Below are 22,918 nucleotides of genomic sequence, written 5' to 3' on the forward strand. Positions count from 1 at the left end.
ATAAAGAACTGCTTAATCAGCCTGACTGCATCCGGAAAAGGGCACCCCGCATAAGAAGCAGCCAGGCTCCGAGGGGAAGGCAGAGATTGATTGAAAGAGAGCAATGAAGAGCGCAGGGCTGGGGGGGGACTTCTGCCCCCACCTCAAAATACCAGGAGTCATACCAGCCTTCTTCCCACTCTGTGACAACTGATTAAAGGACAAGTGTGGCCTGGATGAACTAGACAGTGTCTTAAGCATGGGGGCTGACTGTGCACTGCGCTAAGGGGGGCAGGAGCCGATTGTGACCATCTCCGACTGGGTGCCCGTGTACCTCTGGACCTTGAGATTTGAACAGGAGCACCGTGCCACAGTCGCCCCTGCACTGGGCACGGACTGCGGGAGATGCCTGTGTCGATGCCCTGATGTTCTCCTCCCCTCCCTGTGGGACTACTGATACAAAGGGCGCTGCATGCCACTCATTGGATGTGGGCCTCAACGCAATATACCTAATCTAGTAAGACTGGTTGTCTGGGCTAGAGTCGCTATCCCTACAGCTGGGTGTATACCTCGCACCCCCAGCAGCTATTACAATTTGGCAAAAGGCAACTTCAACCAGGATACTTCGAGGGTGGAGATGGTCCATAATAAGGGTCCAGGGTCCATGCCCCACTCAGACAAATAAATTGGATAAATATGCTGTAATGATGTCTGCATCTGGTGTGATGGGGCAGTGAGTGGCGATCAATCATCAACCACAGAGTCTTTGGCTGAACCCTCTGCGAGAGATGATGCGGGCAACTTAAGAACTAAGAAGGACAACTGAGTCGAAGATAGATGTAGTCACAGTTAATGAAAACCTCTTAGGGGCAGATTTCCGCAAGGTCTCTGAGAAGGTCACCGTAGCAGAAACTCAGATCAATGGCCTGCAATCCTCCACTAAACAGCTTGCAGATCCAGTACAATCTCTGACAAAACAAAACGTAGTACTTGTGGCAAAGCTGGATTACCAGGAGGGAAGGGTCCAGCACAACAACATAATAAGGGTGAGGGTTCTTGATAGGTCAGAGGGACCCAGTGCCGACCATTTTCAGGAAGATCTTATCCTAAACTCTCTCCTTCCAAAACAATTGTCAAAATTCTTCTCCATCGAGAGGGCACATTGGGCGCCGGGACCCTGCCTTGTCTCGGCGCACCTCCGAGGATGATCATAGCCAGGATATTCAATTATAGAGACTGAGATGCAATTCTACAGGCAGCACGAACTCACGGAGACCTCCAGTATGAAAATGCGATGATCCGATTTGTTCCGGACTTTACGCTACAGGTTCAAAGACAGCTGTGCAACTTTGATGAGGTAAAAAAGGCCCTCTGAGCCAAAGAGTTGAAATACATGATGTTATACCCTGTGAGGCTGGGAGTGGTAGCGGAGGACAAATTGTGGCACTTCACCTCACCTGAGGAGGCGTGGCATTGGCTGGAGGGTTGGCATGTGGTGGGCTGAAAGGCTGTTCAATCCCAACAAGATCTGCAAGAAAACTCTTGAAGAAACACCTTCACGTCTTGAAGAATGATAGAACAGACTGCAGACCCTTGCCTCCCTAGATGATAGAGCTGTGATGTTGATGGTACCTCGTGAGTCCTGAGGGAGGGAGGCATTCTGGCATCTTGGATGTTTTAGGAGCAGTCTGTCCGGACTCCCTCCATCTGAGATGGAGAGGAGTGGAGCCTAAATTGGGGGGAGTTGGTGCAGTCGCAGCCTTGGGGACAGTGGGGCTTTTGGTTTTATTAAATAGGGGTCAAAATAAGTACAATTCCTGTGCTGTCATAAGGGGGCAAGGCAGCTTTATCCCTTACTCATAGGTTGAAGTCTTCTTTTTCTGGGCGACAGGATTTCTGCAAATTTGTGTGGTGGATCGGTCTATGCCCATGTTGCAGGGTAGCAGGGAGGGGGGAGTTTCTTAGTTGGGGAGATATGTACTTGGTTGCTATTGACATTGTTTAGAGTTTAATTTACTCATTTACTTGTTCACATAAACAGTCTACAGTGAGGGAGCAATCACAGAGAACTGTGATACCTCTAGAGAACCTCCTATTAGAAATGGGGTCCACTAGTTTTCTTTAACTTCTGAAATGGTGTCACAAGCACAGCAAAAACTGACTATATGGACCTGGAATGTAAACGGGCTAGGGGCAAAATTAAGCACACATTAGTCTCTCAGTATTTACGCAAAAATGGTCCAGACCTTTTACTGCTCTAAGAGACATACCTCTGAGGCACCACTTGAAAAGCATTAGACAGGTTTGGTTACCTCTTACTTGCACAAGCAAGTTACACCACTGATTCAAGAGGAATGAGAATACTAGTCAAAGAATAACACCCTCTCACACTCCATTGTATTTGGCACAACCCCCTTGGCAAATACATGGTCCTGTCAGCTACCTGGGAGGAATACATTTTAATATCTGTTCCTTGTACATTCCACCAAGATTTCATGCCCCGGTTGAGGTCAGAATCCTGGGCCGACCCACAATTACACATTGGCCCCTGGATTAGACCCTTGGTACTTTAGATACAATCAAACTAGTGAAACACTACGGAATGAGGCAGATGCCTATATAAAGGTTAATACAGGGATGATCTCTTCAGCCTGCACCCTCTGGGAGGCCTTTAAGACAATTATTTGGGGACAGGCTCTGGCCCTGATTGGAGGGAAAAAGAAAGAAACCGCTCTGAAGAGTGATGAAACAGAAAGGGAAATTACAAAACTCGAAAAGCGATAGGCATCTGGGGAAACGGAAGGCCTTGGCCACCTCCTCTGTCTCTGACAAAGTGATCTACGTGCTCTAATGGAGAAAAAGGTGCAGAGTAATGCCCTGGCGACTCATTGGCGGCTATATGATGTTGGAGACAAGGCCAATAAGTTAGTGGCCTGGCTGAAGAGGAGCAATAGGGGAATATCCTCGGTCCTCAAGGTATCGGAGGACATTGGGAGGCTCTGTAAAAATATTGACGACGTAGCAGAAGCCTTCGCAACTTACTATGAGACCATTTACATGTCCACAATGACAGTGACGGAAAAGGAATGCATGGAGCTACTTAAAGATATCAATCTCCAGACACTGACATGGGCAGACAGGGAGAGACTGGAGGAAGCCCTACAAGTACCAGAGAGGGAATTAGCGATCTGAGATCTCCAGTCAGGGAAAGCAGTAGGACCCTACAGATTGCTTATAGAAATGCAAAAAGGTATGACAGATAAGGTTTCTGCATGCATGCTATACATGTTTATAGAAGCGCAAGAGGGGATCCCTACCAGAAGACCAAAGACTAGCTGTGATAATCGTTATACATAAGAAGGTAAGCCACCCACCGATTGTAGTTCCTATAGACCAGTTTCACTACTCTATGTGGAAACTAAAGTCCTGGCAAAGGCCATGGAGGGTAGACTGCACACAGTTAATTATCTCTGTGATACATCCTGACTAATCATGCTTCATGGCGCATGAATGTCCCCGTCTCAATCTACGCCGTGTCTATGGGGTGCTGCACACGACTACTACCTCACATCCGGAAGCAGCTGTAGTAATGGCCTCAGATGCAAAAAATGGCTTCTGGCAGTATTGAATGGAAATATATCTTTGCTACCCTGATAAGACTGAGCTTCGGTCCTAAATTCTGCAGCTGGGTGAGGCTACTGTATCAAAGTCCGTTGGCGAGAGTTTAAGTAAATGGAGCAGTATCCCGCATCTTCACATTGCACAGGGGGAGAGGCAAGACTGTCCCCAATTCCCCATGATATTTGCCCTAGCAATGGAACCATTGACTACCTGGGTTCGCCAAGAAGCATTGGTGCGGGTATAACCATGGGTGAGGATTGGGAAGAACACATCTCCCTGTATGCAGACAACATTCTGTTACACTTAACGTAGCCCACCGTTTCCATTGATAGAATCCTACAAATCTTCAAAATTTTAGGGGATCACTCACTCAGTTTAATATATTAATTGGTCCTAATCCCTAGTCTTCCCATTATCAGATGACCTCCCACGCATTCCAGTGAGATATGCAGCCCCTTTGGTGATGGATGGGTTTTAATATCTAGGGATCTGTATCACACAAGACCTTAACAGCTTGTTGAACCAGAATTTGATCCTACAGATAGATTACACAGGAATGTCAAGCATTTGAGAATGCTGCCTCTCACTTTGATGGGTAGGGCAGCTATATATAAAATGATGTCCCTCTCATGACTAATCCAAATACTACAGAGCACCCCCTTGAATGGCTCGCCGGTACTGTTCCAACTAATAAACAGTGTGGTCCGTCTATTACTATGGAATACAAATAGCTCCCGCATCTCCCATTACTTCAGAAGGGGGTATATGATGGTGGTATAGCAACCCAGACATCATTAATTATTCCTGAGCTTCACAGCTGGTGGTCGTAAATGATCAGGCTTTCAGTGATAGGGAGGAAAGGCTTATAGAGCAGACCATGAGGCCATGGGGAGGAGGGACTACATAACAGCCCTATATCAGCAGAAACACGAGCGGAACCTACCAACCCACACACAGGCTGTGGTTTGGGTGTGGAGGGAAGCCTTGAACTATCTGGGCTGGCGTGATAAACTCACAGAGATGACCCCTCTCTGGGATAGTGACTTATTTAAAGAAGTGGGAACATTGATGGGCTTTTCAAAGTACGAACTAATTGTCATTGAGTGGATGTTGGATATCTGGCGGGAGCAGCCCTTCATGCAGTATGAAGTCCTCCAGCAAGAATTCAAACTGACATAGACCGAAAGATACAGGCACCTCCGACTTGGTCATGCACTCCGATACCACATCCGAGAGTGTGAACAATTGCAGGAAGCCTTCCCTCTAGAGGACAGGCTACTCAAAGAGCTCGTGCCGAAAAAGGCTATTACGTTGATCCATAAAAAACTTGTGAATAAGTCCCCAGGTCTACTGGTATCCTTGGGGGAGGCTTGGTCCTGAGACTTGGGCAAACTTGACGATGACGCCTGGGTGGAAGCATTACAGAGTCCAAGGATAGTAACCATCTGTACTCGCTTTTGACTGGTTCAACTGAAAATACTGCATAGAGCCTATTTCCCCCTGACCCTCCAAAATAAAATAGGACAGGCCACTACAGGGATGTGTCTTAGGGGCTGCGGCCAGGAGGGAACATTTTTCCACATACTACGGAAGTGCCTGGAGATCCAAACATAATTGTTAGACCTGGCATCCTTGGCGTGGTCTCCCCTAACTTTTTGCCTCTGCTTCCCAGGTTGTGGACCGTGTGCTGGACTCTGTGTTTGCTGTTTTTGTTACTTTGGGCACTTTACCACTGCTGACCAGTGCTAAATTGCAAGTGCTACCTATGTGAAATTGTATTGGTGATTGGTTTATCCCTGATTAGCATACTGATTTAACAGTAAGTCCCTAGTAAAGTGCACTAGAGGTGCCCAGGGCCTGTAAATCGAATGCTACTAGTGGGCCTGCAGCACTGGTTGTTCCACCCACATAAGTAGCCCTGTAAACATGACTCAGGCCTGCCACTGCAGTGTCTGTGTGTACAGTTTTAAATTGCCAATTCGACCTGGCAAGTGTACCCACTTGCCAGGCCCAAACCTTACCTTTTCATACATGTAAGCCACCTCTAACGTATGCCCTAGGTAGCCCCATGGGCAGGTTGCAGTGTATGTTAAAGGTGGGACATACTGCCAAATTCGGTTTTCACTGTTGCAGGGCCTATCTCTGTCATAGGCTAACAAAGGGGCTGCCTTTAAATATCCTTAAAGTGCAGCTTCCCTTTGAGAGCAGATGGAAATGTGGAGTTTGGAGTCTCTGAACTCGCAATTTAAAAATACATATGTTAGTGAAGTTGGTTTTTAGATTGTTAGTTTGAAAATGCCACTTTTAGAAAGTAGGCATTTTCTTGCTTTAACCATTCTGTGACTCTGCCTGTTTGTGGATTCCCTGCCTGGGTCAGACTGACAGTTGGGCTGTTTGTGAATCTCCTCTAGACAGTGACACAAATGGAGCTGCATATCCTAATGAGCCATCTGAGCTAGAGTTGAGGGAGGAGCGGTCACTTACACCTGAATGGTCCGTGCCTGCACTCACACAATGCAATCTCCAACCCCCTTGTGTGTGTCTGGGGCCTGGCCAGGGCAAGGAAGGATCTTATGAACAACAGACTTTGCTTTGAAGTTTGCCTACTTCAACGGTAGAAAAGGGTATAAGTAGTGGACCCAAAACCTCAGACTTTAGATTAATTCTGGATTCAAGAGGAACCCCTGCCAAGGAGAAGAGCTGAAGAGCTGAGCAGAAGTGCTGCCCCTGCCTGTGACTGTGCTTTGTTGGGATATCCTGCAGTTGCTGCTTCTGCCTGTGAAAGGAGACAAAGACTGGACTTTGTTGTGCATTGCTGCATGAGAATAATCTTCAACGGCTTGAACTGAGCTTGCCTCCTGTTTTGAAGTCTCAAGGCCATCAGAGACTTCCTCTGCCAGCACCTGGACTCTCTTCTGAGACTCCTGATGTGCCAAGTGGTGCCCTATCCAGTCCCTGGGCCCTTGAAAGGTGAAGTTGGCAGAACAAGGACTGAAATCCACGTACAGAACACTGTGTGGGGGAATTTTCGACACACCATATGCAACACGGCTGATAAACAACGCGCCACCCGCTTTTCGGCTAAATTCAACCACTCCACGGCTTTGTGGCTGGAAGATTGACGCATTGCGGCTGGGGAAACGACGCAACATCTGCTTGCGGCTGCTGATAACGATGCAAACCCCATGCAGCATGTTTTTCTAACACCGTGCAACCAGATTTCTCAAGCATTGTCGCTTGGCGTCAAAGTAATTGTGAGCCTGTGCGGATCCGTGGTGCCCTGTCTGGAAACCGATGCATCGTTTTCTTGCGAGGTAGAAAAAAGACGCACCGCTGACCTGACCGGAGAAGAGAACAACGCCCCAGCCTCTCTTGCGAGTAAGGAATCGACGCATCACTGACTCTTCCGACGCACGCCCGCCTGTGCGTCTTTATCTTCGACCCAAACCAGGTACTTTGTATAAAATCAACATTTCCATTGTTTTCTATGGAGTAAGACTCTCATTATTTTGAAAATTCATATCTTGACTTGTGTATGTTGGATTTTTGTAGTTTTGGTCTTGTTTGATTTAGATAAATATGCCCTATTTCTCTAAACTGTTGGGGTGTTCACTTTGTAATGTTTTCACTGTATTACTGTGTGTGTTGGTACAAATACTTTACACATTGCCTTTGAGATAAGCCTGACTGCTTGTGCCAAGCTACCAAGGGGGTGAGCAGGGGTTATCTAAGTGTGTATCTCCATTGCCCTGACTAGACTGAGGATCCCTGCTTGGACAGACTGCAAACTGACTGCCAACCAAAGACCCCATTTCTAACAATAATGGTAAGCCGAAACCGAAAAGATTTCTCAGTTTTTGGGGCGTACCTTTCCCTTAGATCCCAAATGGTTGCTCCTATTTATATCCAGGGAGGAGTCATGGATAAAGTAGCAGAAAATAGGGGCAACGCTGGCAATAGGTGTGGCCAACATAATGTGGCACAATGTAAGGGTAAAACAACCCCTCCGGAGATGACAGAATAGGAAGCAGATTTGGACTGGTGTCAAAAAGCAGAACAGGTGGTGTATGAGAGCAGGGGCTGTCCCAAAAAGTAGGAAAAGGTGTGGGTGGCATATTGGGTTGAGGGTGACGGGGAGACAATGGCGAAATGGTTGTTACTATACACCTAAACTGTTCATTTTACAAGTTATTTTTCAAGTTGTGAAAGTGTCAGTGTATATTGCATCATTTCTGTAATGGTTACGTGATGCTGCCAGTATTGGAAAACTTTTGACATGATAGTTCTCTGTTATTTGTTGAACCAAAAGTATGACGAGTACTGTATCAATAAAAATATATTTTTTAAATGATGCATTTTCGGCCTATGTTTCAAGAAAGCTTGCCACATTTTTTTTAAAGGTGTGAAGGAGCTCACAAAGACACACCGCTCTCCCTGCACTCACTCAGACACATCACTGAGCTTGCACTCACACAAACACCTTGCATTCACAGGCACGCACTGCTTCACTCACCCAACGCTCGCACAAGATTACCACTCACACTGCACTCATAAGGATGCACCGCTCATCTTGTGCATCCACCCCGCTCATTCCGCACACATGAAAGCACAGTACTCTTACAGTGTACCAGTACAGTCATACAACTTACTCTGGGCTCAGACACACCGTTCACAACACTCTCAAAGGCACACCCTTCACCCTACTCTCACAGAGTCCTAACATTACTCACCATGCATTCTGGCAGAGGCCGCCCCCGAAGGGGGCATCAGGGGCCGGCGCATTAACAGCTGCCGGGGACCCGGAAATTACCGGTTCAAGCCGCCTCAGCGGCAAACCAAGACAAAGGACCAAGGCTGGCCCAAGGACATTGGGCCAATGAGTGCCCAGCAAGGACAAAGAAATTTTTTTAATCCCCCTATGGGGGGACACCGTCGCGCCCTCAGCAGGGAAGGCAGACTAAAAGGATTTCTGCTGCCCATGCAGAAATTACTTTGTGGTGAAGGAGGGACAGCGCGCAGGATTTTAATCGGAGCTGAATAGTTGGTGTACAATATCACAGAAGAAGGCCAAGGTTAGGAGGCCTTTGCCAGGGTGGCAAAGACAGCACATTCAGACCGCTTCATTAAAGAATAAAGGTGGCTGGTAGGCTGTCGGAAGGAAAGAAATTTGTTGTAAAATCAGTGATCCTTGGAAGGCCTGACGGCCGGGACACTGAGGCGCTCTGGTGAGAATATGAAAGGTAACCGAGGGCGGCACCGAAAAAATGAGAAGGAGCAAACCCCAAAGAATGGAAGGGGGGAGCCACCTGGGGACGTAAGCCCCTCAGGCAGCGTGGCGGTAAAAGGGGCATGTTGGTTGGTAAAGGAGGCACACCGGTGGGCGGTGTGCCGGAGAAAGGCTACTAACCTTGGGATGCCTTACGGCAGGGTAAGTAGGCCGATGGGGGAGTAAGCAGAGCACGGCACTCGCGTCCCAGACCCGCCTGTTGGCAGGGCACAAAATGGACAGACAAGGTAGCGAGTTGAGCCTAACAGCACTAAGAGGCTACCCCCCTCACGATCAGAGAAAGAACCAACAAAACTGGATGACCCCAAAAGCGGCATGGAGGATGGCCTCAACAACAATAGGTGTCAGAATTATGACAAGCAAATGACAAGGACTTGAGTGATTTATAGCAGAGATGATGTCATGCAGCAAAGTTATGATCCTGGCAAAATGATTTATGTATGACCTATCAACAGTGATTTATGACCTGTCTCCGAATTACAATTTACGATCATGACGAAAGCAATGTGTGGCACTCAGAATGATTTATGACACTGAATTAATTTTTATGGCCATGTCATATTGATTTATGACTGAACACTGTAATTTATGAGGTCAAATGTTGCGTCGCAAATGTTTATGCATGTAATAAAACTGCGGCCAAGTATTCCCACATTGAAATGCAAACACACAGCTGTTGTGAGTTTTTTCAAAATGTATATGGGGAATTACATTAATTGGAGTTGGCCAAGTGCGGGGGTTATGGCAGAGGCTGCCCCCGAAGGGGGCATCAGGGGCCGGCGCATTAACAGCCGCCGGGGACCCGGAAATTACCGGTTCAAGCCGCCTCAGCGGCAAACCAAGACAAAGGACCAAGGCTGGCCCAAGGACATTGGGCCAATGAGTGCCCAGCAAGGACAAAGACATTTTTTTAATCCACCTATGGGGGGACACCGTCGCGCCCTCAGCTGGGAAGGCAGACTAAAAGGATTTCTGCTGCCCATGCAGAAATTACTTTGTGGTGAAGGAGGGACAGCGCGCAGGATTTTGAGACACACCCACCCACACCAGAACAGCAGCATCGTCGCAGGGCTGAGAGGGCAAGCAGATGGCGGTAAAAGGGGCATGTTGGTTGGTAAAGGAGGCACACCGGTGGGCGGTGTGCCGGAGAAAGGCTACTAACCTTGGGATGCCTTACGGCAGGGTAAGTAGGCCGATGGGGGAGTAAGCAGAGCACAGCACTCGCGGCCCAGACCCGCCTGTTGGCAGGGCACAAAATGGACAGACAAGGTAGCGAGTTGAGCCTAACAGCACTAAGAGGCTACCCCCCTCACGATCAGAGAAAGAACCAACAAAACTGGATGACCCCAAAAGCGGCATGGAGGATGGCCTCAACAACAATAGGTGTCAGAATTATGACAAGCAAATGACAAGGACTTGAGTGATTTATAGCAGAGATGATGTCATGCAGCAAAGTTATGATCCTGGCAAAATGATTTATGTATGACCTATCAACAGTGATTTATGACCTGTCTCCGAATTACAATTTACGATCATGACGAAAGCAATGTGTGGCACTCAGAATGATTTATGACACTGAATTAATTTTTATGGCCATGTCATCTTGATTTATGACTGAACACTGTAATTTATGAGGTCAAATGTTGCGTCGCATGCGGCCAAGTATTCCCACATTGAAATGCAAACACACAGCTGTTGTGAGTTTTTTCAAAATGTATATGGGGAATTACATTAATTGGAGTGGACCAAGTGTGGGGGTTAATACACGCGCACCACTCACTAGCCACCCTACACCCACACACAGATCCCAGGCTGCAGTATCACTAAGCCCTCCCTGGCCTCTACACACTCAAGCAAAGTCCAATGGGAGTACTCTTCCTGCGTTGTGTTGGGGAGGAGTGTTGTCTCGGCTGGTACAAAAATAAGGAAAATCACCGAAAGCCGGCATTTTCCCCCAGCACATACTTCCAACAGCTGAAAGAAGAAAGCACTTTAAGTTGTGCGGTAAGGCCGCTGTAATGATCCCTGAATGAGTCAACAAAATCCGAAAGATCATGTTGCAAATGGATTCAGAGGACGTAACATGAAGTCCTCTTTCAGTATCTCATCTAAGCATTTGCAAAATAACAAGTGGTAGGTATTTTCACCTTCCTGACACAGACCTTCCGCTCTCCCGCGCGGCGGTCAACAGAGCTGGGTGGTCTAGGGATGCAGACAGGGTCCAATCCAGTGTCAATCAATGTATGGCCCCTTCATGATACTTTAATATAGATTAAGACCCCAGGTCTCCCTATTAGTGCGGGTAAAGGGAGGCACAGAGGGTACCTGACTACAGACATAGCAGCCTCTTTGAGAAAGGATCGCAAACTCTTGCCCAGTGAAACGCGGAGCAGGCATCTCTCACGACCTCTGACCCTACCAGTGTCCAGCCCACCAAGAGACATACGAGAACCCTTGTACAATTATGGTCACTGGGGGAGGGAAAAACATTAATTGAATTAAAAACCCCAGTCTACCTCAACAGAATACTGTATTTCAATGTTTCAGAAACTTCTCTGCCTTAAATATTAACAGCTCAGAGGAGTTAGATTTATTTTTCGTATTATACTTTACTACGCAGTACAACAATCTTCAATTACTGCAATTCATTAAATTGCTTTGCAATTCTTTGATATAGTTTTACTTCTTTTTTTACAGGTTACAATGGAAACGTAATTACAATTTGCTAAAAAGTACAACATACACCTCATCCTTCCTCATACACCCTACCTTAATTTCTTCCCAATCATTTATACCTTCAACAGTTTCAAACTCGCCCACGATGGGAACTGAGCAGTGGCGGAGATTCAGATGTTTCTGAGGATGGTCAACGCCGGTGGGTCACTTCCCGTCGTGGGCGAGTTTTGAAGAATAAACTTCTATGTTACAGCTGTTCACGCTACATCTCAATTAATTTCATTTGGCGACGAGCTGTTCTCGCCCTCCGACGCCACCGAATCCGACCCCATCGGACAGCTTCATTTAGCTACATATATTCCACCTTCACGTTCAACAAATGACATATATAACTTTTCGTACCCGATCATTAAACTATCAAATTGATTAGCGTATGAAAAATGTTGTCCTGCCTTTCCAGTATACCTTATGCGTGTTGCTGTGTGGCTTTAGGTGCGCTAAGCCCGTGTGCCTTTCCTAAAGGCAGCACAGTATCGCCTCGTCTCACACGCTCTCTGTGCGCTTATCTCATCATTTTACATCTATTTACCTGGTATCAGAGTCACACACTGTCGGACCAATTGTGCTGTACATTTGTTTTTGTTTTCGTGTTGCTCCCTGCACGCTTGGCTCGTCGGCCGTTTCCCGGCATTATCTCTTAAGCTAAGGAGCTTGGAAAATCAGCGTCCTGAAGTCACACGCTTTGATGGCCATTTTCAAATGGAATATTTTCCATCACAGAATACCAGCATTTGTGTCTCACTACAGAGTTTCAGATAAACAACAATTTATTATATTCTTAAATGCACAACGAGTAAAGAATATCATATTTAGAAGGCTTGGGTTATATTTTCTGCACTTTTATATGTACTTTATAGCTCATCTCTGCCTCCCACAGAATTGATACATTATTACTGGAACTGTCACAGCTTCTGTTCTGCATTCATTTTGTGGCATTAAGCACAGTTCATTGTGATTTATTTCATATTCATTATGGCTAATATTCAGCAAATCACTCAACCACCTCCCTTTTTGACTCAACCTGGTAAACACATGATCAAATGGGAAGAGTGATTTCGCCTTTTTGGAAACCAGCTTGTTTCTATAGATGCATGAAATTACAGTCCTCAAAGAAAATCTGCACTACTATTTCACAGTTTAGGTCGTGCTGCACAACACACTTTTGATAATCTACCTCCTGTTTCTGCTACGGGATCTGGTGACAATTGGAATCTGTACATGGAAGCAATAGAAAGATTGCAATTTGTAGAAGAACCCAATGTCATGTTGAAAATACATCATTTCGTAAAACAAGTACAACAAGTTGATGAAGCTGTAGAAGAATATGTAGTACACTTAGAAATCCTAGCGGCCACATGTGAATTTGCCCCGAATATGGACACTCACATTTGCGATCAGTTTGTTTTTAATTGTGTTTAAAAAAAAATCCAGGAGCGTTACTCAGCTGTCGTAAGCCTACTCTCAATGAAGTTCTGGATCTTGCAGAAAGCATTGAACGATCTTTAATTTCCCCCAAAGTACTGAATGCTGAAGCCACTGTCAGTTATATGGCTGGCTCCACTACTGGACAGGAAGTTGATTCATTACGTGCAGTACAAATTAAAGGAAAATCTCTAGGAGCAAAGGGAAATATAAAGAGAAGTTCTACACATTATTACAGATGCGGATCAAAAATAAACACTTGAGCAATTTTCTAGGGTGCCCTACGAGAGGCAAACGGTGTCTTGCTTGGAAAAAGTGGGACACTTTCAGAGTGTATGCAGAAGCAGCAAAACACCTATTCGTATTAGCACTGTGAATGTTGAAGATGAATCGAATGCTGATCCTGTTAATAAAGTTTTAACTTTTGAATGTAATGTTATTACCACATCAGTGAAACAATCCACTTGCAATGCCATTATTAGCAATATGGTATTACAAGTGATGACAGATTCAGGGTCACTGGTCACTATTTTAAGTGATACTACGTTTTATGATAATTTCAGTGATAATAAGTCTCTAGTCCCCCTGATATCTGTCCCAAATCGTTTGGTGTAAATCCTATTGACCTTCTGGGTTTCTTCATAGGAAAAGTACAAAGCATGGGAAGGGAGACAAGTACCGAGATTTATGTTGCCATTAAAGGCAAAGACATTATTGGTTGATAAGACGTAACCAAGGTGGGTTTATATCTAGTATCTGGTTCTGACACCCCAGTGGTTGTTGGGAATATGCCAGCAACTACTCTGTGTGCCATGGAAGAGACAGTTGATAACTTTCTAGCTAGGTATAAAGAGTTATTCCGTGAACAGATGTGTACTGTTAAGGGTTTTGTTCACAACATCAAGTTAAAACCGCAAGCACAACATTTTGTACATAAAGTACATCAAGTTCCTTTGTAAGTCAGGGAAGAGCTTAAACAAACATTAAAAGAATTATGTGATCAAGGCATTATTGAACCAGTAGAGTCGTCACAATGGTTAGCTCCCATTGTGGTCGCACGCAAGAAATCAGATGACACCAGGTTGTGTGCTGACTTACGCACCCTGAATGCTTATTTTGTAGTTGACGGCCACCCACTACTGAGAATACTTGAAATGTTAGGCAACTTGGGGGATGCTATATGGTTCTCTGGTATTGATTTGAGGTCGACATACCATCAAATTGCCTTAGACAAAGAATCACAAGAGCTGATGGCTTTTGTCACCCCATTTGTCGCCTACAAATATTTGAGGCTACCGTTTGGGTTGGCTTCAGTCGCCAGTGTCTTCCAAAAGCTCATGGATGTTCTGTTTGCTGATCTCAAAGGTGTACGAGCATATCAGGACAATATATTTGTTTTTGCAAATTCTTTAGAGCAAGACAATAGCATTCTGGATAAAGTTTTGTCTATTGTTACTGTCAAAGGTATGACCATTAGAAAGGATAAATGTAAATTTGCCACAAAAGAATTAAATTATTTAGGCCATACCATTACAGAATCTGGCATAAAACCTACATTTTTACTGGTAAAAGCCATAAAAGAAGCCAGCGCACCCACTGACCGTGATGCTCTGTGTTCTTTTCTTGGTCTCGCAGAATATTACCCTCCTTTTGTTTCAGGATATGACTTGGCTGTAGAACCACTCAGATGTTTATTACGGAAAGGACAAACGTTTAATTGGGGATGGGAGGTACAGACTGCCTTTGACAAGGTAAAAGATTTGATCATAAATGCCCAGCTCTATCTAATTTTAATGATGATTATACCTACATAATAACTGTTGATGTCAGTCTCCATGGTTTAGGGGCAGTACTGAGTCAGAAAGTTGGGAGTAGGGAACAAACTGTAGCATTTGCCTCCAGAACACTTAAGAAGTTTGAACAACAATACAGCACAATAGAATGTGAGGCAATAGCTTGTATTTCGGCCGTTCAAAACTTTAAAATGTATGTGTGGGGACGATGCTTCGAGTTACACACAGATCACAAGCACCTAGTTTACATCTTTAAAGAGGGAATTCACAACAATGTTTCTGCAAGACTCACAAGACTAGTTTCTAAACTACAAGAATAACCTCTTACTATTAGTCACATAGCAGGAGGTAATAATTTTCAAGCGGATTGCACCTCTCACATCCTCTGCCTGAAACAGATGAAGATTTCGACATAGATGATGTTGTGCCCGTTGCTTCTGTTGATGCAGTAAAGGACCTTCAAGGTGATAATTCCACTTTTAGTGTTGAGTACTTGTTGAATGCTCTCTAAGAAGAAGAACTTCTTTAAAGGTCAGTTCATATATAATCCATGGTTGGCCAGAAACCAGATGTTTACAAGGGGAGTTAAAAACCTATGCCAAAGTGGCAGGGGAGCTTTCATTGGTTCATGGATTGGAATTGAGAGGGGATTTGGATGTTCCCCCAGATTAAATTAAGAGAAAACATCAATCCAAAGCACATCGGGGGCATTTAGGAATCACTAAGATCTGTATGTGCATTAAACAATGTTATTGGTGGCCAGCTATAGACAATCAGGTAAAACAGGCAGTTGACAAATGTGCTGAGTATCTTCTCTCCGATAAGCATTGGAAGTTGAACAGAACACATACCCAGAAGAAGCATGGGATAAATGATCTATTGATTTTTCAGAACCCTTTGTGTTGCTCCCTAATGACATGAAGTACGTCATCCTTTTAGTAGACTACTTCTCTAAGTGGTTATACTTTTCCTTTGTTGATTCTTCCTCCTCTGAGTCAGTGATTGCATTTTTAAAGCAAGTATTTACCATTGAGGGACCACCTAGGTCCCTTGCTACTGACAATGGTTCACATTATATTTCAGATCAAATGAACACATTTTTAAGCAAACATAATGTCAAACAGTTAACAGTTGCTTGATACTCTCCAAACTCTAATGGTCTAGTAGAATAAGGTAACAGAGTAATAGAAGAAGGTATTCAGACAGCACTTGCATCAGGGGTGGATGTCAAGCAGTTTCTTAAGCAAAAGTTTGGGAATATAACACTACGCTCCAATGCACCACAAGAGTCACTCCATTTATACTGTTGAGAGGACGTAACGATTACTCAACTTTATTTCCTTAATGGTTAAAAGACGATGTTTCCAAAAATTTTTTAAAGGCACAGTCAACTTTAAAAATTAAGTCACAAGAGTTTTTGAAAAATAATCTAAAATGAAACAAGTCTTTGATAAACGTAGATTCAGGGATCCTGATTTGAATGTTGGAGATTTTGTGTGAATCACAAAAACAGGTCATGTAAAAAAGGTAGAATCTTTCTTCTCAGACAAGAATGTCTAGAATTGGTAAGGGTTCGTTTTTTTAGAGTACAAAGGCTGGAGGAGCAAATAAAATGTGACATTATTAACTCTAGAATAGGTCACAAGTCTGATTAAGGTTGGACGCATTGGATTCAATCGAGTAATAACAACAGAGAAGTTAATTTAAGTCAGGAAATAAGTAGTGAAGATAGAAACTGTACTAACAATGATTCTTATTCTCTTTCAAACTCCAAATGTACAAGGTCGAGGATGATCTAAAAGCCCAACAAATTCAAAGATTGTGTAATGTATTAATTTCTATTCCTTATTTTTGCAGATGCTCTATTTTCTTATGTTTTACTGACAAATTGTTACCTTTAGTAGTTATTCAAAATTTTAGTAGTTATTCAAAATTTGGGGAGAAGGCAATGTAATGTATTGTATGTTCTTTTAGCAGCTTGAGCATTTCAGAGTGCACTATTGTAGCCACTCTCAAACTGTCTGAACATTTCCTCGACTGTGAGGCGCTTGGTAGCCCACCCTAGAGGTGTGACTACTTGGGGACTACACGTCCATGGAAAACCAGTTTGGACACTGGTCTTCCCTCTCTGGCCATGTATACAGCCTGTCCACCTGAACAAAGGGCAGCCCCTACCGAGTGCTATTGCCATTTGCCCACCAAAGGCGGCTTCCCCTTTGAAGCTAGCCTTTTGGGCTAACAACTTAAGTGGTTTCCTCCAAAGGGGAGGTGACACTTTGCCCTGCAGCAGCCTGCTATTGTTCTTAAGCCTGGAAGTCATTCACACTACTCCCCAGGTGTGCAGAAAGCTGAGTCTGTTGACCAGTGCCCGTGTGAAGTTACTGGACCCGCTGGGTCACAGAGTGGCAACATTCTAAAAGTTGTACTACTTAAACAGTGACAATAAATTCGACCTGGGCATCAGGCCGGGTTTAATGCCATAATTAATTTAATACATTACAGTACCCAGTTAAGTAGTCCCATTCAGGCTAGAGTGGCAGTCGGTAACTCTGCATTAGCCAGTGGGGAGATTAACTTCCACAGCAAAACAACAATTTTGAAGTGTTTCTACTAAGACACATATACAATATAGGCCTTACTTAATAATATACAGTCCACTGCATAGGGCTCTATAGGCCTTCCTTAGAGGATACGTTCATATATTGTTAAGGGAAGTGGTGGCTTTGCTATTGGCTTGAATGGCAAAGCTGAACTAGAAGTGTGATCATCGCTCTTTCAATCTGCAGTGGCAGGCTGAGAGCTATTTTTTACTTTGTCACCCACTGGATGGCATAATCAGTGCAGCTGCACTGGGTGGACACTCTGCCTTACATGTCTTTGGTACCCTGGGTACTATATACTAGGGAATTATAAGCAAGTCAGTACTTACCAATTGGGTATAGCCAATTCAACATACTCTTGGTAAAGGGTTAGAACACCGGCACTGAGGTCTAGTTAGCAGGCCTCAGTGCACTCTCAGAGTCAAAAGACCAGCAGCATCAGTCCAAAAATGAGGGGTTGAACATGCTGAAAGAGGCATTTCCTTATACCTATCTATTCTGAATACACTATGAAGGATACCACCTTGATTTTAGGGTAATATCAGTAACCAAGACCAAATTTGGTGGTGTTAGGATGCAAAAGATTCTATTCTGAGAACAAGCATGCCACTAATACCAGATGTGGTAGTTGAAGTAGGAGGCAGCAGAGTGTCATTGAAGCAAAGCAAAGATTTTGTCTCTAAAGTCATCTCATCTCCTCAGGGACAGACAATCCAAAATACATTAAAACACACACACATATATAAATCACACTTTTGAGCCCGAGTGCCCATGTACATGCTACACTATTGATAGCTCTGCCCCTGCCTTAATGACTGTAAGCAATCAAACATTCAGGAAATCTGAAACAACAAACTGGAAACACTCAGTATGAAACTGAGCAAGAAATCCAAGACCCAGATGCTGCCAAAGCCCTCCGTGCATAAAGAAGAAAATGGAAGGCTGCACACAAAAGGCCTTGTTGCCAAAGGCAGAATGTTATGCCTATAATAACCTGATGGACTTTCCTAAGCTAGACAACTAAAGGGGACACTTAGATCCAAGCACAAATGAAAGAATACACATAAGTGTTTTTGAGCCCATTTCAATGTCTGAGCTTGACAGTACAGCTATAAAAACAGACCTTTTGCTTGCAATATACAGTGGGAGGGTTTTGGGTCCACCTCTTTCAGCTATTGGGTTTCTTCAACCACTTTCAGCCTTTTCCTTGTGACTTTTTATCAATTATGCTGTAGGTCAGCCCTGTGGAGTTTTCATCTATCACCTAACATTAATAACTGTTTGGGTGTATCTTTCACCTCCACTTATGTGCTTTCATTGAACTGCCAAAGGAACTACCTTTCAACTATTGCCCTCTCGGTCCATTGCTTTGCTCCTCCCTTCCCCTCCTTCCTTTTACCCTATCTACTTCATTCCTACTCCCACCATCCACCTATAACTTCCTTTTACCCTTGTACTCCTTATCCACCTCAACCACCACCCTCTGATATCCACCTCGTCTGTGTGCTGCTTGTTTCCGATACTTGCACTTCCCTCATAGTGGCTTCTTAAAAGTGCTGCTAGGGCTGGGTATTTTTTCATGGGAACTGAAGGCTCCCTTGCTTCCAACACCATTCTCTTTTTAGCTCTCTGTGGTTGAAAGACCTCTTGTGGACCATGCCAAAAACATAAGGTGGGCTTAGAATCAGCACATTGCTTACCATAGCTTGGCTTTCTTTCCACTCTAATTTGCTTGCTTCTTATTCAATTGCTTTCCACCCTCTTCTAGTATTTATCCCTCACCTGGGTCATAACGTCTTTTCAATTCTCATGAATGGATGAGTTTTATCTTTCCACTGCTCACATTCAAAGTACTACTTTTTCTCTAAAGCACTCCATGAGAGTTCATGTGATTTGTTACTCTTTCTCTCTCCTGCCTGGCCACTACCAGGGCAATCCGTGTTGCTCCTTTCTTCACTCTACCTCAGCTTGTCCATATTTTTCCTCCACCTGGTTTGCTTTTTTAAACAGCCAATTTCCTCCCCAAGTCTCAAGCTCCTCAATTGGTCCCTCAGCCACTTTGCATTTCTCCTACCCACCATTGACATCTGTGTTTCCCACACTTCCATTTGCCCCCCTCCACACAGAAGTAATTTATTTTCATTCTTTTCATTTTTTTCAGTGGCCTGGCTGCATCCATTTGCAGCTTTTCAAAACAGCATGTTGGCACAAGTAAAATTCAAGTTTTATTTAGCTCTCCAAGTAGCATCTACCATCTTGGAATGGTAAATCAAATAAATAAAATGGGGACGCATTGTTCCGTATATGCATGCAATTCTGGTGATGCATGCATTTGCATATGTCATCAACAATGCACGCACATACATAATGACATGGCTACCAGCAGTGTCAGAATGTGTACTCTAGCAGGAACACGTTCATGTCACTGCGTCTTTTTTATGCTATACAAAAGCTGCCAAAAGTATTTGCAAAAAGCTTTGAAAAAGGAGCGGTCAAAAAGGCGTGGGGCACGAAGTTTACAAAGGTAAACTTACACCAAAATCCTAAGTTTAGACCAAAAGTCTAACTTTAGACCTAAAGTCTAACTTTACTTGTAGTAAAGTTAGACTTTTGGGCGAAGTTTAGATTTCTAAGTCTAAAGTCTAAATTCAGGAAGAGGATGTAAAGCAATTGAATAAGAAGCAAGCCAAGATGACCTACCAAATTAACCCCGTCTCCTCATCAAGCTTCCACACCCTCCGTCCCCTGTGGAAGATTTTCAAATGGATACCCCCCGACATGAGGAAGACAGTCGCCCACGCACTCATCACGAGAAAACTGGACTACGGCAATGCACTCTATGCCGGCAATACCACAAAACTTCAGTCAAGACTACAAAGAGTCCAGCAGCCAGACTCATCTAGGACATCCCCTGACACAGCCAAATCTCCTCCCACCTCAGAGACCTACATTGGCTCCTAGTTAACAAGCGCATCACATACAAACTCCTAATCCACACCTTAAAGGCACTGCACAACGTAGGACCGGCATACCTCAACCACGCCTCACCTCCTACGTACCCAACAGACATCTCCGTTCCTCCCAGCTTGTCTTTGCAGCTGTCCCCAATATTTGGAAAAGTACAGCAGGAGGAAGATCCTTCTCCTACCTAGCAGCCAGGACATGGAACACACTTCCCCTCAAACTCAGGCAAACTGCATCACTGAAGCAGTTCAGGAAGGACCTCAAGACCTGGCTCTTCGACTGAGCAGCACACCTACATTCAGCGCCTTGAGACCCTATGGTTGATTAGCCATGCTTTACAAATCCATGATTGATTGATTTGATTGAACTTTACTCGTAGTAAAGTTATACTTTTGGTCTAAGTTTAAACTTTTGGCCTAAACTTATACTTTTGGTCCAAACTTAGACTTTTGGTCTAAGTTCACCTTTGTGAATCGGGCCCTGAAATCTGTTGGCACTGCCAATGCATGCTCCAAAGTGTTATTATAGGTAATTTTAAATTGGTTGACCAAGCTGCTGAACGTACAAGAGAGTTGGTTGCTGCCAACAAAGGCGATTTGTGACCCAGACCACCAAACCCTCAAGCATTGTCAAAGATTTTAACTGGACTCATGAAGCTCTATGGGTAGCTGACCAGACCCACAGACTTTATTCAAACATTTAATACAATTTTTCCATTCTCCCTTATCACAAGCTTCTTTTGTTTCAGTAATATTTTGAATACATTGCCTGAAAATGTTTACACTTTGCCTTGTGACAATAAAGAGATTGCTTGCTGATTTCTACCTTCCACAACTCCCCTTGCAGGGTCACACCTTCAAGCTCAAAGTGCCCAATTGTTGGTGAACCAAAGGGTGCTTCAACAAGGCTTCTGTCTTTCCTCTGATGTAACTCCCTGGATTGTGGATTTATGCTCAGCTACACTATATTAAACCCACATTATTTAACAACTCTCCCCCTTCTGCCCAGCAAGCTAGTTTCCCACCTAGAGAGATGTGCGCATATTGTACAGGATAGAAGCAGTTGTGCGCACACCCTGCACAATATAGAGAGCCATAAGCACATTTTACTCAGGACAGAAATAGATGTGCAGATTTTGTGTTTGATAGAAAGAAATGTGCATATTCTGAGAAGGATTGTTAAGAGCCACACCTACTGGACTTGACAGGAGACAAGCCCATACCTCTAGAAGATACAGGGAGATATGCACATTTCGTTCAGTACGGGGAGATGTGCAGTTTCTGAGCAGGAATGTGATGATGGAAAATCCTGCTCAGGGTAGAACAAGATGTGCACACATTTTTAGAGGACAAGGGGAAAAGAGCACATTTTGTACAGAATACAGTGGGGAGGCCCACATAAACCTTTACATGGAGGAAGAAACCACAAGTCATACCTGGCGCCCTCAGAATTATCTTTTATGTCTTCATCTTGGCTCTCATCTGTGCTGGCAGTTGGCATTCTTACTCTGAAGTTTGTAAAATCTGTTCAAAACACAGATAGAGGATTGTAAACCACTGATACATTGAATGAGCAACGACAGCCAACTCAGTATGTCACTGCAACCAAATGAAGACAACAAAACAGTGGCAATGTAAATGCTTAAGCCAAAGCTTCATGACACCCACCCAGCAGCACCCATCATTAAGTATGCTACACACAGCAATAAATGCACACAGCATTCAAAGCACAACCTGGAGCACCCCTTGCTGAGCAGAAGGCCCCCACTGCATAACAGGCAGCATCCTACAACTTGAGGCATTATTGATATAGCACTCAACATCCTTGCCAACCTGGATCTAAGACTCAAAGCTGCACCTCTCCGGTGGAGTCATGACAAACCGGCCCAACTGCAGCACTCAAAAATCCTTGGACTCCCTTGGGGACTACAAACATATGGTCAGTCATGCTCATACTTCTTCATAAATTGCAAAGAATGTTTTCTATATTGCCATCGTCAACCACTCAGATATGATGGATAGAGATATTACTAGGTGTTTGGAGTTACCGCTGGGAAAATCTTAGGCCCAGATTTATGTTGGCCAAGCGCCATTCCAACGCCACATTAGCGTCATTTTGGTTTCACGCTAATGTGGCATTCGAAGGCCAAAACCAAGGCACCATATTTACAAAGTGGCAAAATGCTTGCATTGCACCACTTTGTAAACCCTTGCACCACATTATGTGTGCGCAAGGCATAATGTATGCAAGGGGGCATTCCGGCGCTAGGGGGGCTGAAAAAATGACGCAAAGAAATCTAGGAGATTTTCTTTGTGTCATTTTTTGCAGCATTTTTAATGCCTGCTAAGAGCAGGCGTTAAAAAGAGGCTCCCATTGTTTTCAATGGGACTCTGGGTGCTTTACAGGATTAGCGTCAACATTTTTTACATTAATCCGCAAAGTGTTGGACTATTGTAAAAAAATTATGACACTAGCCCCCTGGCTACCACCATGGTGCACCGTATTTTAAAACCGGT

At 44.3% G+C, this 22,918-nt stretch overlaps 1 protein-coding gene across 3 annotated transcripts in view; it reads right to left on the reverse strand.

The window, feature by feature from the left end:
• The window catches only part of LOC138301948 (trem-like transcript 4 protein), a 219,034-nt gene that overhangs the window by 93,037 nt on the left and 103,079 nt on the right, over positions 1-22,918 (reverse strand). For all 3 annotated transcript variants that reach the window (XM_069242392.1, XM_069242394.1, XM_069242393.1), the window contains exon 3: positions 21,838-21,925. In XM_069242392.1, the coding sequence (XP_069098493.1) occupies positions 21,838-21,925 (88 nt within the window). The remainder of the gene's footprint in view (positions 1-21,837; positions 21,926-22,918) is intronic.

The sequence above is a fragment of the Pleurodeles waltl genome, chromosome 6, assembly GCF_031143425.1.
Source record: "Pleurodeles waltl isolate 20211129_DDA chromosome 6, aPleWal1.hap1.20221129, whole genome shotgun sequence".
Lineage (NCBI taxonomy): Eukaryota > Metazoa > Chordata > Amphibia > Caudata > Salamandridae > Pleurodeles > Pleurodeles waltl.